Here is a 15,818-nt window from a genome sequence, read left to right as displayed (position 1 = left end):
TGGTTAATACTAAATTGGTCCTCATCCTCATATCTCTTGCAAGAGTCTAGCCATAAGGAAAGAAAAGCCTTTCGTAGATTAGAAGCAGTCTTAGCTGTAATGCCTGGAAGCATTGAATGGGGAAGTGTCTATCAGGTTGTGTTCTGCAGTGGAAGACCACTCCGTATCAAAGTAGCAGGTTGTTACCTGTGCATACCAAATGGCAAGGGCTCCATGTTTGTGCAGTTAAAGATTGAGCCTGCCTTTCAAGTGTGCTGCAGTAGGACCAGGGAGCAGCAGGATGCAGTGGATGCCCCATGCAGCAGCACGAGTGAGGTGTGGCTGGAGAAGCTCTGCACCTGTTCTAGACTGCCAAGAGAAACCTGGTGCTGACACGTGGGCAGACATTCTCTCATTCAACCCTTGATCCCAGGGAAGTCACTGAAAGTTAGGGACTACAAAAAAGCAGCCAAAATTGCTTGGATAGCCATGCCCTGACATTTCTGAAATAACTACACAGAACCTCATCATCTCTCCACCTCCTGGCAGGGCTGGAGCATTGCTGTAGCATTTGTTCTGTGCAGAAAGGCAGAGAAGAGTCCCCAGGTATCACTAACTCTGGGGACTGTTCCCCACCTCACATTGTGCTGAGGATTGCCAGCAGTGGGGGATGGCTGAGCTGGAGGATGGTGTACTTGCTCTGTAGCTGTTATACTCTGTTATACTCTGCAGCTGTGAACTACAGGAACTGCTTGGCTTCTCAGGGCTTCACACCATGGATGCTGCTGAGTCCAGGATGTGGCTAATGTTTGTTCCCAACTTCAGTGCTTGAGGGAACAAAAATGTTATAGAACTAACTCTAATCTTCATTGTTAGCTTCAGCCTTTATTTTATAATCTTAACTTGGCAAAAAAAAAAAAAAATTTCCCTGCGTCCTGTTGATAAATGGCTTGAAGCCACATGCAGCTTTTAGTGTTCTGAAGGACACACCATTGCCCAGGCCTCCACCTTAACAAAGGCAGTCCCATACAGGGTGCTGCTGGGTACAGAGCCCCTGGCTCCTCAGTTGGCAGCCTGGAGCACTGGCAGATGAAGGGCAGGAGCTGGGGGGATAAAGAATGAGCATTATTCTACACTAGGAGGGGGAAGTTTTGTTGGTTTTTTTTTTTCAGAAAACAATAGAAGTAGAGGGAAGAGGAATGTTAATTGCCATAATCTGCTTTGTATACAGCAACAAGCTAATAAGGCTGCAGTCATCCTTCTCAAATGTCAGAAGCCACAAGTCAGATAGCAGCAACTGACTTGGGTGAATTATGAAGGTCTTTTCCATGAGTAACTGCACATTGTCATTTCTCAGTGCCATTCCCTTGGTCTGGATCAGACCATTCATTTTATATAAAGAATCCAGTCTTATGCAGTTGTGGCTTTCAACATGAGGAATGCATTAAGGGAAATACCAAAGCTAAGAACTCATACTTTTCTCTGCAGTTTGAAAATAAAACAGCCTTCAAAAATCAAGCTACTGTCAATACAAGTTAAACACAGAAAATATTAAAATTTGTACTGAAGATAATCTTTTGGGATACTTATATTTGTTCAGATGTAAATTCTAAAGTTCGTGGGAAACTTATTTTTCTAATACATATTTCCTCTTTAAAACAAAAGGGATCTCATGGGAATGACAAGAAGTTTTGCTGAAAATACTTTCTAAAAAACCCCCTATATCTAGATCCCATTCTTTATTTACATTAATACCTGGCACTGCAAGAGGGTCATCAAATGGAAGCATATAGGTGGGTCCATTTAAAGATCCTGTTCTGGTTTCTATTTTGTCAAATGTAGTTCTAGTATAACTGAGAATCAGACCATTCTTCTGTATGTGATAAAATGTTTTAAATGAACTCAGTTAAATAAACTGTGGATGTTTCTCTTTAAACAATATTTTAAAACCCCAACCAAACAAAAAGCCCCAACAAACCAAACCAAACTAACTGGCCAAAATGGGTTGCATTTCCTTTCTGCAGTAAAGGAGAAGTGTTTCAGTTTCTGACTTGATCCCATGTGGTGTCTTAAAATGAGAACTGTGAGATAAGGCATCAGTCAGTGATGAGACACACCAAATAGTCCCATGTCCCCATCCTGAGAGTTATTTTGAGCAAGTACAGAGGGAATATGAACCATCTATATCCACCTAAGGTATCCCCCATGTGAAGTACAGCATTACTGACACTGAATCATTATTAAGCTGGAATATTTCCACCACACAAAGCACAGGGCAGTAGCTACTCACCAATTGCTCTGTATCTTGCCTGGAATCCAAAGCCTGTAATGTGGGAATCAGTGTAGAAGTTGATAAGCATAGGTCCAAAGACACTGACTGGGGCAGGGAGCTCATTACCACAGAGTGTGATGAGTGGATGTGGGTTAACCCTTGTCCCACTGAAGATGCTCACTCCATCATAAAGACAAATTCCGCTCAAGATCGCTGGGGCTGCATGGACACAAAGTGCAGAAGTGTTAGCAGAATGCTTTCCATGTGATCACATGGAAATCACACAGGATGAGGTTTAAATTTTATGCTACCTGCCATCCCAGGATCCCATTTTTAACATGCAGAAAAACCAAATCAGAAAAGGCAAAGAGACCTTGTGTATAACACAGTAGACTGGTCTCATTCAAGACACCCTAGCATCTGGAAAAGCACTTGAATCCTTGGGACAACTGAGTGAACATTAGCTAGGAGGAGATGAGAGGGCCTAACAAAAACATGGATCACCTCTGCAGATCAAAGCAATGCACCTTCTCTTACAGGCAACCACCTTCCTGGTATTTCTTTCCCCCAGTGTAGAAGTCCGCACTCAGTGCAGGAGTGAGAATATGAGAAAATGAAAAAATAGTCCATACACTAACATGTTTCAGAGCTAACTTCTTTCTCTCAGAATTCCCTCAAACTTTGTAGTAAAAAAACCCAGATTTTTCAGCTTGACTCAGTACACCAAAAAAAAAAAAAAAAAAAAAAAAAAGTAAATTCAGTCTTATATTTCGCTTGTGAAGTGCTGAAACTGGAAACCGTGGCAGATAGTGCATATCTGGAGATGACAGAACAATAGGAAAAACCCCAGTGATTTTCAAGAGGAATCTGCTCTAAGGGTACAAGTATTAGGGTGAGTGAAAAGTTGCACTAAGAAACACAGAAATGGGGAACGTAACATTCTACTATTTTTTCCAATTGGTTTCTAGTTTACCATTTGCAGTTAAGTTTTTGGAGAAAGGAGCAATCCTCCCTGATTCCCTGCCCTACTCTTTTGACTTTCTAACCACCTCACCATTTGCAACCAGATTCGACTGAAATGAGAAGTCTCAGATATACAAAGTTCATGTAAGTTTCATGAAGGTCAATAGCTGAGTTAGAGTGCCAGAGAAATGTCCCCAGAAAAGGACAAGCAGTGCTTTCAGAGTAAAGGCTGTGAGTTCAGGCAGAGACCTGCTGAGCACCAGCCACCAGCACCCTGGAAGCTCAGAGCCATGTCACTACCTCTCTGCCCAGCTGGGGCAGCACAAGAAGTTGGTGGAACCCAGGGTGGTACCACCAGGGGATGTATGGTGAGAGCTAGAGAGGTTTGGCATTATGTGGGAGCAAGGAGGGAGCCATATGGATTATGCAGGAAAGCTGTCTTAGTGCTGTAAGTGAAAAACACAGCACACACCTACTGAAGAATGAGCTTCATTAGTTGTTATGCTTACAGAACAACTTGATGTTTCCATGATCTTTTTTTTTTTTTTCCATTATTTATAAGCATAATCAAAGCTAGGGTGTCACTTGTTTATTGAGGTTAAGTTATCTTGTTTAGCTATCTGTTGGCAACAATGAGGCAGTTATTTAAACTGTAAAGGATTGATAGGGAATGCTCTAAATTTAGCAGGAAAGATCCTGAGCCTACTGTTGCAGCAAAGTGATTCCTGTAGATTGTCCAGTCCAAACAAGCTGCTTCCTAGTGTTGTAGGAAACAGGATGATTTCTATTGAATAGGATGACAAATAGGAATGGAGAGATAATTCTGTTTCACAAGAACAACTGAATCATCCCAGCAGTCAGATATAATTTAGATCCTCTCTGGAGTTCCAATTTAAAAATTCCCTCTCTCTCAATAAAGGTAATGTATTCTAACCTTATAATTATGTCAATAGGAAAATTGTCTTGTCTGACTAATAAGAGTAACTAAGCTGAAAACAACCACCCACATCAGATAGCTGATTACACTGTTAATAATTAATGAAAAATATTCTTCATGTATTATTGTATTATGAGAATACTTGATAATGTGATACAATTTAAAAACATAATGAATTTTAAAATACAAAGAAATAAAATAGAAAAAAAACCCCACAACTGAAAGAAGTACAATTACAGAATGGAGAAGATTTGAGAAAGCAACTCAGGTCGTTGAAAAGACCAGAGAAAGATAGGAAGTGAAATAGTCCACAATAGGACCACTATTTGTGTCACAAGTGGTTCTGAACTGCTGCACTAGAAAGAATAAGATGGTTGACATAGGATTGTGAGCAAAAGGCTTAATTTCTAGCTTTGAATCCACGTTGTTTGGGTTGGTATCATTTAGGGGCCATGAATCCTGGCAGAACTGATAACTGCTTAATTATCCTGTAACTCATTCTTGTTTAAACTGTACTCATTTCTCACCATACTTATTCTGTAAATAATCACCAGCCTTAGATTCCTCTATTCTGTCTTGTCATGTCATACTTCCAGCCTCTATACATACATGGCAAATCTGTAGCAGTTCTTCTTTGTGGTGCATTTCCTTTAATTCTATCATCTTAGACATTTTCTAGACCAAACTTTGTCCCTTGCACTACAGTGGAACAGCTTTCCTGAGTCTCCAGAGATTTTTTTCTTATCCAGATATGAGACCCACACCCTCCTTGAGCTAAGAGGCAATTTGCACATAGCACTATTTTTCTTCATAAAACCTTGTCTACCAGGAGTTTTTGCTTATCCTTCTGGTATTATTGCATTTTCTCTTCCAGTTTCTCCATGAGGATTCAATGAGACATCACTCCTGTCTTTCTCTCTTTATCTCCCCATTAGCTGTGTATAATCTTATTTGCAAGGACAGATGTAACTACTTATGCTGATGACCCCATCAGCCTACTTCCCTCCTCCAGACCTCTTTCTGTTCAGACTAAAATCTTATTTCTGTCTGCCAACAAAACCATTCAATAGGAGAGTTTTTTCCACCCTCAAGTCTTTCTTTGCATCTTCTTTCTTTACAACCTCATCATTTTTTCTGCCCCCATTAGGTCTGTATTTATAAATTGGATCTATCTAGGTCTTCTCATCCAAGCTAGATGTTAATATTGACAAGTGTTTCCAGTTATTATTATTATAATTAATGAAAAATATTCTTCATGTCTTACCATATTATGAGAATACTTGATAATGTGATACAATTTAAAACCATAATGAGATAACCTCTATCCTATCCTTTCACATAGCTATGAGTCTTTCTCAAGAAATAGTGATTTTTTCAACACAGATACTGTACCGTTCATTGCCCTAGCCATGACAATATTTCTTCCAAATACAGACGGAGATATCAATTATTTGGCCTGACATTACAAAAAATATCTCTCTTGCTTTGAACTGCTGTGTGTATTTGCTTTCAAGGCCTTTTTTCAAGGCCTATCTGCACTATTATTTATCATCTGCTGCTACCACTCAATATTGAGACATTTACTTCTGCCTCCAAAGTTCAAGTGATAAGAGCTTCAGTTGTCCTTGAATTACATTTTGAATTATGCTTCCCTGTTGTTTCCTTTCCATTTAGCAGAAATTTCTGTCCAGTCTCATTATTCTTCGTAAAATCATTTATTTGATACAATGCCTGCACAAAAACCTTGACTGAATTCGGGCTCTTAAATATCTGATCACTAAAGAAAACAATGTCCTCTTTCCATCTCTCTGTCTATAGCCATACATTGCTTCATTTTGTATTGAGACAGAGCCTGTCTTTTTGTTTTAAGTTTGTAAAATTTTAAATGGTTAGGGTTTAGGTTCACACCTGTAGCTTCTGGAATAAATGGAAATATAATTAGTAATTACTAATGTGGGAGACATATTGCACAGATATATATTCCTGTGGAATATATTAACCATATCCATAGCATAAGATGTTTTCAAAGCAAGGAATCCCAAGTCTTTCATATATATATGTATATATAAAAATATATATATGTGTGTATGTCTGTATTATATATATATGTGTGTATTATATATATATATGCATATATGTATATGTCTCTCTCTACAAATATATCCTCTTTCAAAATAATCTACTGTAAAACTTGTCTATTTTCTGAATTGTCTAGTAAAAAGACTCCAGATGGCAAAATTACAGTTGTATGTTTAAAAAAAAAAAAAAAAAAAAAAAAAAAGGCTGCTTTTAGTAATACACTACACCAGCTGTCCTAAAGGTGTATTTGTAAGAATGCTTGTCTGAATAAAGCTTATGAACAAAGGATGGAATTAATCAGTTAATTCTTAGATAATAAATTGGATTTGTGCAGACCTTTAATCCAAGGAAGGAGGACAGTTGGAAGATGAAATTTATCACTGTGACAGAGGTGGGTCTGAGGAAACAAACTCACCCTCATTTCTTTAGTTCTTTATAAAATAACTAAACACAGCAATGCAGGTGGCACTACAAGAAGCATGTGGCAACCTATGCAACTTCCTGAAACAGGAAAATCAAAAAGAGGTTTGGTGACCATACTCAGTTTGTCACAGGAAAAGACATTCTTTGGGCTGCAAGGAAATAAAAGGGACTAAGCCAGACTCCTTCCATAGCATTAATCTTGACTATGTTTTGCTGCCTAAATCCTAAGTACAATACACTTATATAAGTGTAAGTTATTGTCTATGGCTTCTTGTAATAGTCAATAGGTAAAGAGAATGAGAAAGGCCTTCACAAGACAATTTATTCCACCCGTGCAACACATTTAGTTTTGAGTTTAAAGCACTTCACTATGGGAGGAGATTAAAGTAGATGATAAGATGAAATAGCTTTCAGGGGCTCAAAGTCAGAAAAAAGCCTAATTTTTCCACCTATCAGGAAGCAGGCAATTTAGATTAAATTTTGATGACAAAGCCAATAATATGCAGTTTCCTCAAGTTCCCTCCTGCTCTTTTGATTGCTAGATTTATTCCTTAATAAATATTTAATGTTTAGTACACACATGCCATTAATTTGGTTCCAGAAACTGACATATCATGGCTGTGGGTTAACTGCCTCATTTGGAGTGGATCTTAGTATCAGAAGAGACATCTCATCATAATTGAAAACACAACTGCTCTACAGCACAGACCTGTGACTAATCCATTAAGTCATTCAATTCCGTACCAATGTGTCACTGCACTACAGCCAATTACCTTCTGCCTTGTAGTTTTCTGGAAAAGATATTTCAACTAGCTAAAATCAACAAAATATGTATGCCTTTCAGGCATTATTTTAGATACTTCATCTCATTACTAAACCACCATGAAAAAAACAATTGGATTTCTTTTGAGATGTCCAATACATAATGAATTATGTTAATTGTGCATGTAGCTAAACTTTGAAAATGCAACCCAGACAATTTGCACTGGTGTGGTTAAGATTTTAAAGGCCACTCTCAGTAGCAAACTAAGCCAGTTCAATGCTTCTTTGCATATGAAATATCTACAAATGTTTTTATCAAATGCTGCCCAACATGGTCCTGCTTTTGCTAAAGAATAAAGAGTTCACACTAGAAACCCTTAGGCACATGTTTAACTTCTGCATGATAGTTTGCAGGATGGTGGTTTCAATCATCTTTCCAATTTAAACCCAAGTAATTTCTCTTTGCTACATGGTTGTATTTTGCCATTTTATGAAAAATATTAATGAGCAACTACTGGAGAGTGTCATACTCCCTTTCTCATAACCAGATGTCCTTTAGCTCATATCCAGAGTTTTTTCCTTCACATGTCTGACTTTCAGTTTGTATAGCCTAAGGAAGCCTATAACAATAAAGTAGCAAATTGCCTTCCAAGTAGAATATTTTTAATATTTATTTAGGTATATGTTTATTATTATGCCTGTATCCCTTACCTCTTCAGTTTAACCTTCTTAATAATAAAAGCTTGAATCCATTTATAAATTAGCTGAATGTTAATTACCGATCAGTAAAGTACTCGTAGAGGTCTCAAAATTGGCAAAATCTGATTCAGCCTAATGTTTAGTGTGTGTGTGTGTGTGCTGAATAATAATGTCTTCTACATGAAGAAATGATATCATTTCTGTGGCTTATACTTAACTGAAGCAACTTAAAGTAGAAGTTTGTATCAGGGGATGAAAATATGTTTCAGATAAAATTATTGTCAAATCAAATCTCTGTCTCAATATGTCATGGCTTGAGTCAGGATAGAACAAATTTTCTTTCTTGCTACTTTACTTTGAGCTAATTCTCTTCTAAGTAGTTGCATTTGATGATATTAACATCACATTTCTCCATCAGTGTCTGCTTCCAGGACCAATAACACTGAATGTTTATAGTTAAGCTGGAGCTTGGTGTGCAGAACCAAGGCCACTGCTCAGTTCTGAAAAATGTTATGCTCCAGAAAGAGAAAGGGAGTAAAGGGGACACATCTGCAACCCTCCCCAAGGGAGGAGTGGAGCAGACAGGTGACCAAAATTGACCAAATGGAGTATTCCATACCCATATGCATGGTATAAATCTGAGGAATTATGAAGATGATGCTCTCTTTGTCCATAGCCAGCATCCTGGGAGGATTCTGTCTGTCTCTCTGCCTTTGAACCCAATCTGTCCTCCCCTGAACTGTGTGTTCCTGCATCTGGCTCCTGGCTTCTGCTGACTCCAGGAGCCCAGCCTGGGACTTTTCCAGGGCCTGGCCTTCAGCCTCCACAGTGACACGAGTGTCACTGGGGGGGAAGGGGAGAGGACTGTGGTACTGCTTTTGTATATTTTTGTATGTATTAATTTTCCTTTTTCATTACTACTGTTTCATTAAAGCTATGTAGTTTAGTTTCCAGTCCCTAAGTCTTGCTCCCTTATTTTCTATCATTCTTCCCTATAGGGTAAAGGAATAAGAGTAGTTCAGAACATTTGTCATTTGTTTAATTCCCAGCCCAGAGTTAAACCATGACACAGTCCTAAATGAACTTTGGACCAGAATATTTTTTAATTCAGTACACTTTGAAAACTTATAAAGAAAAGAAGCCTATTTTCTGACTTTATTATTGGATATGAAGAAAAATTCAAATTATGCACCCCAGATTAGTAACAAATTATTCAAAAGCCTCTTTTCCCAGGTGACTTTGAAAGAAGCAAATTAAGATAGCCTCAAAATATGTGTTGCCATTTAAGCAGTCTGGGCATGCCAATTCCTCCATTTTATCATGATTTCTCCACTACAAATTTTTGAACCTATTAAAGTTGTGAATGTTCTACCATTCACAACAAGGAGACCAGGACACTATACCTATTATTTCTTGGCTAAATGCTGCCAGGCACTTTTGTTCATGGGGTACATACAGGGTAACAACTTGTATAGGTTTTCAGTTACTTTAGTCTTTCACCTGGTTTCACATTTATATGTGTGTACATCCTTGTATAACACCCAAGTGTATTTATATCCATTTTATCTGCTAAGGAAACAGAAGCTCTGAAAAGGAAAACAGCTGACCTAAGATTAAAAAGATCATAAGACTAAATGGCAAAAAATAAGGAAACTATCTCTGTAACTGTTTGTAAATGATTTTCAGAATAGACCAGCAAATTAAGCCATCAACCATTTTCTGAGATAGGAGACTTGTATGTTTCCAAGGAAGAAGTTAGACTTCATAGTACATACTGGAATTACGAACCACAAGTTACCTTCCAAGTGGAAAGTATCAAACTCCAGGATCACCAGTGACTGTGGTCCCCGATCTATGATATAACTGCAGTTCAAGTTGTTATCATACTGACTAGGGTAGTTAGGAGAGACGATACGACCTGCAGGGCTGGTGAAATTTACTCCACATTCTGTAAATATAAAAAAATAAGACACAGTTCTTATCCAGGTGATATCATTTCAGTTAAGCAGCAAGAAAGACAATAATGTACAGAAAGACCTCATTTCCAGTACAGAGTGAAATACTAAAATAACATAAGGAACAAGCATATATAACCTATCATTGTCTCCACTAAGATGTTGTTAAATTGTTATTGACAACTTTAATGCACACATTATAAAAAAAAAACCAATTTCAGTTGAGAATTTGTTATATTTCAATAGTGTTTTCCTCTAAGCACTTAATTTCTCACTGTTTTAATACTAAATACAGAGAAGAGAACGTGGTTTCTTTTGACAGCATCCTACAAAAAGACCAAACAACCAACAGCAGTTGAGCACTACCTCCTGAGCACTCCTACACTTGTGGTGGGTTTGACCGTCACAAAGCCCATGCCATGGTTAAAAATACAGAGAGAAGAAATGTCACTTGAACTACGTCAAATGCAAATACAGCAAAGCTAAGGCCAGAGCAGGTGGTGAGGAGTCATTTCTCCTCTTGAGAGCATTTTATGTGGCAGCTGTGGCCTACACAATGCATGTGAGAAATTGCTGCAGTTTCATCACACGCCTTGAAAAGAAGAACAGAGATAAAAATTCTAAAGGAGCAGATCCTTCTTCTTTTTTAAGAATATTAGAGCTCTAGTTTCCAAGCAGTTTACAGAGAAACAAATTCTTAAAATGTAAAGCCTTTTAATTTCTTTTTGGCACACTGAAAAGGAAAAGGTGGCTAAAAATAACTACAAAGTTATGGCTGCATGGAGGATCTTCAGCAAGTCCAGCACTGGAGCACACAGTAGCTCCATTGCATTTAGTAAGGAGACTCTTGGGTTTAAACTCTGGGCAAAGGCTTCAATGCCTTGTTAGACTGAGGTTTGAATTGCTACATAGAGATCAAACTAAACTAAAATGAACTAATAAAAATGCCTTCTGGCTTTAATATTACTTACTGCTTGTGAAAGATGCAGAGAAACCTAGCCCAGGAGCATCCTGAGACTGAAATACTGTAGTTATCACATTGTTTGGAGCAACAACAGGATCAGGAGCTGAACTTCCACATCCTGTGGTTAACAAAGCAGCTTCTTCTTCATCATTTCCTCTCCACACCTGAAAAGCCCAGATCGGAAATGGTTTAATGCTTTCAAAGCCCAAGTAGTTTGTAAGAATCCAATGGGAATTGCATTTGTTATTTTTCTTTCCACAGACTTAGGACAGGATTAATCACACTGAATTTTAGAGATCTAAACTGGAGTTATTTAATTTCTGTATACTCTACAGTCAGAGGAGACAAAAAGGCTTTTCTAAGCAGCTAATCACAAGAATCATTTAGATTGCCAGGGACTTCTGAAGGGTATCTGGAGGTCATTTGCTCCAACCTTTGCTGATAGATTAGGTCCAGGGAATGAGAGAAAAACATTTCATGCACATAATTATCCACCTCCATTTTGTCTCTGCTGACTTATCTTCATACAGCCTAGGAATATATGTGTATACCATGAATTATTAAATACAATCCTTATATTATTCATGAAGTCAATAAAAGCCAGGACCATAATGTTAGGATAATATAGAGGCATCAAACTGGAAGATATTGATCATTAATACCTAGTCTTACTAATCAAAAATTATTGCATTTTTTTTAATGTTGCATTCACTTTTTCAATGACAAATATCAAATAATGTAAAGAGTTAAAAATAATGCAATTCACAAAAATATAATAAAGAAAAGTACAGGTTTTTATAAAAATATTTTTTCAATTGTTCCAATAGTCAGTTTTAGTCCAATCAAACCATGCATTCAGGAAACACATGTAGATTTGGGTAGGTTTTTGAATGAAACCCTCCTCAGGTTTTATTTAAACATGTACTTGAGGGTCACAGTTTAAGTACTCAATTTAAATACACATATAAAATGAAATACAGACATAAATATTTTAGGTTTATGAGCATTTAAATAATTTCCTGAATCAGGATGTTTATTGCCAAGGATTTAAAACATCTGCTTTAAGAAAAAATATTTACTCTAACAATTTATTTATCATCCATGTGCTTGAACAGTTGTGGTTTTTTTTTAATTGTACTGTGTATCAGCATATTTTCTTTTAAAAATAACGTGTTTGAAAGAAGTCTACTGGAGCTAGAACAACCACATGAAATTGTGATTGCTCTAAGAAAGCATCTTAGAAAGTGTTAGCAAAGGTTTAGGCTGTAAGTGCAGGCATGTGAATCACCACATTCATCTGGCCAGGTGTCTGAGGCAACGGATGCTCAAATGCTCAAATATAAACACTCTATCACCTGGCCAAGATCTTGCAAAGTCTCTGCTGAATTTGGATTCCCCTTTTTTGTCTGCTCAGCTTGGAATGGATGAAAAAAACTTACACCTGTTTCACACCTTTTCATATCCAGACACCTTCATATATCTCAAATTGTACATTCAGAAATTTCAGATTTTTCTCTGTGGAAAAAATCTCCAGTTTGACACAGTTTTGACCATGTCATTCTGGACATTTTAACTATCTGAAATTAAAGCACATTTACTGGGTGGAATGAAGACTTCCATATTAGTGAAATTTATTGCCACATATGACATCAATTAATCAGTGGAGCAGGCTATTATAAGACCAATCTAATAGTACTTTTTCCACGGCCTTGGAAAATGAGTTCAACTCTGATTTGTAACTTAGGCAGTACAGATCAGATTTACAGCTGCTTAAGTCTTCTGACATGTTGTCAAATTATTTTTGCCCTTTATTTTAAGTGGGAGTTGTACTGCTGTGGAGAAAATGAGCACAAAACCACTAAACATATTCCAAATGTCTGAGGAAAAAATCACTCTGAAAAATTCAAAGCATGTCCACTCAATTCTATTGCTTTGAAAACAAGTGGCTCTTGACAACCTCTGAAAGATAAGAATGCTATATTTGTTTTTTGAGGTTAAAAAAAAAAGGATTAGTGCTACTTGGACTGTAGCACTTACAAAGAAGCATTGTAGAATTACAGTGTCACATTCCAGTTTTTTTTTACTCACTGGAGTAATCACACAGATCTTTTCATTTCACTATATTTTCTTTTTCTTTCTTGGTTCTGAAGTAATATTTTTCATTTGGGGGTCAGCACATGGGGTGAGGAGATCCTGCTGGAGGTGAAACCTCAAGAACTGCTGATATACCTCAAGCAAGTTCTCAAGGCATACAGAAAACTGACTGAACAAGAAATGATTGGCACAAGAACTTCAGTTTATACTTCCTGAATTTCATGCCTTGACAATTCTAACCATGACTGCAAAACAGGGTTCATGATTTCTTAAAACATTGCTCTGCTGATGTAATGCTAACATTTATTTTACCTTCACATAACTGTTCTGGCAGCTTCCATTGCTATCTGGAATTTGGAAGTTACTGTGGAAGTTCATCTCCAAGTGTTTGCTCTCATGTGTAATGATGGTCCATGTGCATCTGGTGTTTGTGGGAAAGTTTTGAGGCCAGTGAGGAGACTTGATCATACCATTCTCTGAATGAATGATTCCACCACATCCTGGAAAAAATAGCAACAGGTGGGATAAATATTCACATATTTCCTGTTCGTGTCAGCTTTGAATGGCTGCTTGCTTCCGTGTCTGCAACAGGGAGAGAGGAAAGCCCTGACATGCATTCAAGCTTCATTTACCCCTCTTTTAATGAATTTTCCTTCTTCCACCTTTGCAGCAAGGAGGTCATTACACTGTAAAGACTGTACTCCACTTTCTCTTCTTCACAAGCTTCATCTCTATGCCAGTTCACCCCCTTTTGCTTTGGTTCCTCTATATACAACTCAAAACTAGGAGTATTGCTTAGTGAGAGAGTGAGGGATAGAAATACAATAATGAGGACCTTCTCCCAAGACTGTGCAGGTTCCTTCCCACACCCCACAGCATACACATCATGACCAACAGGCATTGAGAAACACACCCTATGGAAAAACCTTCCTCTATTACTGAATCCCTTTTTTTTTCTTTTTCTCTCTGCAGAATGCAAATACTACAATTCCACATGTGAATCTACTCAAGCTACATCCGTTTATTAAGGGCAAAATGAAGACTTCTTTCCCAGGCCAAGCTACCCCGTGGATCTCACTGGGATTATGGAGAGGGATGAAAAACATGCCTTTAAAAATTGTTAACAGATTCATTTACAAATGGGAATAGTTGGTCATGGCTCTGTGGCAGCTCATGTTCTTATACATAATAAGTTTAGTTAATTTGAAACATACTTGCAAATATCACTCCAAGAATAATTCACTAGGGCTATAGGGTTAATGCATACAGTACTAGCAACCTGTTATTTCAGAGATGATGTAGTAAAAGGATTAATAAAGAGAAAAGAAAAAAAAAAGGCTTATAACATTCAACTTTTTCTCCTCTCAATTAAAAAAATATATTAGCTTTAAAAGAAAGATTTTATTTTTCACTCGTCTATGCTAGAAATGGCAATTGTATTTAGAAGGATATGAGGCTAAGTTTTGCTCACACATACAGAAGGTAAATCCAGAGATTTTCAGTGGACAAGTCAGAAGGAATACGAGGAGGGGAAATTAGGTATATTTTAAAAATAAATCTCCTTTCATGGAGAGAATACTATGTACATTGCATGTCTATGTTAATACTTCATCATTCAAGACTGTGTCAATATAACTAGATCATTAACTCATGGAAAGTTGATGAGCACCAGTCAGAAGGTTTGACACTGGAGGTGACACTAGGGAACACGTTGTACTGAGGTAGAAAGGCACGAAGAATTCTGCCCTGCCACCAGCCAGCAGATCTACACTTGCCCACAAACACTGAAGAACAGTGAGCTTGAGATACCAATTTAATTTTTTTTTAAAGCCAGACACATGATAATTTCAAGAGAGGGAAGGTAGCGTTTAAAATGTATCAATTCAATCCTGCATGTGAACCAACAAAAGTGAACCAACATCTCCACTAAAGAGGAAGTTTTAGGCTGTTGTTATGTGTGCTTCTTGAGAATTTCTGTCTGCCTCTTTTTTTTGAAACTGATCTCTTCCTAATTTTAAGGTTTTAAACCAAATCAAGCCATGAAACAATTATTATTCAAGAAATGAAATGTGTCATAGTCACTGACAATGGATACCACAGCTGGGAAGATAATGGCACTGTATCAATTAAGCAACATTAAGAAACTGACAGTAGGAACTTAAAAGTACAAAATCACTCCAAATTTAATTTAATTGCATGAGATCAGACAAAACTGGTTTAACACTTGACTATTTTAGTGCTGCCTTCTCTCAGGAATGCTGCAGATGTTGGCATGTAGTTCTTTTGTTCCTAAATGCAAACTTAAAGAGGAGGAATTCTACCTAATTTTGTGGTTGATAAAGCACTATATAAGCATGATGTACAAGTATTGTTTTCTCTTACCTAGAGATTCAGCTGTCCATGTTGCATAAAAACCCCCTCCTTGAATTGAGTGATCAGAGTTAAAGATGATGAGTAGCTTGTTGGAGCCAGACTGAATAGTCCCAGGGGATGTGTTTCCACAGTACTTTCCTATTACAGGAGAACCAGGAGAGCCTCCATTCAGGATAGTAACAGAGTCCCTCTTACAAAGCGAATGATTTTCAAGATGAAAGGCTGTAAAATTAAGCTGCAACACACAAAAGAGACAATAAACCACACCAAAAAGGAGGATAGAGCAATCCAGCCAGATCCCATTGCCATCCTAGCACA

The 15,818-nt window shown here is 37.5% G+C and overlaps 1 protein-coding gene across 1 annotated transcript in view; it reads right to left on the bottom strand.

Annotated features, from left to right (window-relative positions):
• The window catches only part of CUBN (cubilin), a 139,420-nt gene that overhangs the window by 17,712 nt on the left and 105,890 nt on the right, over window positions 1-15,818 (bottom strand). Inside the window, exons 53-57 of the mRNA XM_008492690.2 lie at window positions 15,510-15,735; window positions 13,440-13,627; window positions 11,041-11,197; window positions 9,913-10,062; window positions 2,270-2,470 (exon numbers count right to left, since the gene is read on the bottom strand). Coding sequence (XP_008490912.2) covers window positions 2,270-2,470; window positions 9,913-10,062; window positions 11,041-11,197; window positions 13,440-13,627; window positions 15,510-15,735 — 922 coding nt within the window. The remainder of the gene's footprint in view (window positions 1-2,269; window positions 2,471-9,912; window positions 10,063-11,040; window positions 11,198-13,439; window positions 13,628-15,509; window positions 15,736-15,818) is intronic.

This window comes from Calypte anna, chromosome 2, assembly GCF_003957555.1.
Source record: "Calypte anna isolate BGI_N300 chromosome 2, bCalAnn1_v1.p, whole genome shotgun sequence".
Taxonomy (NCBI): domain Eukaryota; kingdom Metazoa; phylum Chordata; class Aves; order Apodiformes; family Trochilidae; genus Calypte; species Calypte anna.
This window is presented reverse-complemented; position numbering and strand designations above follow the sequence as displayed.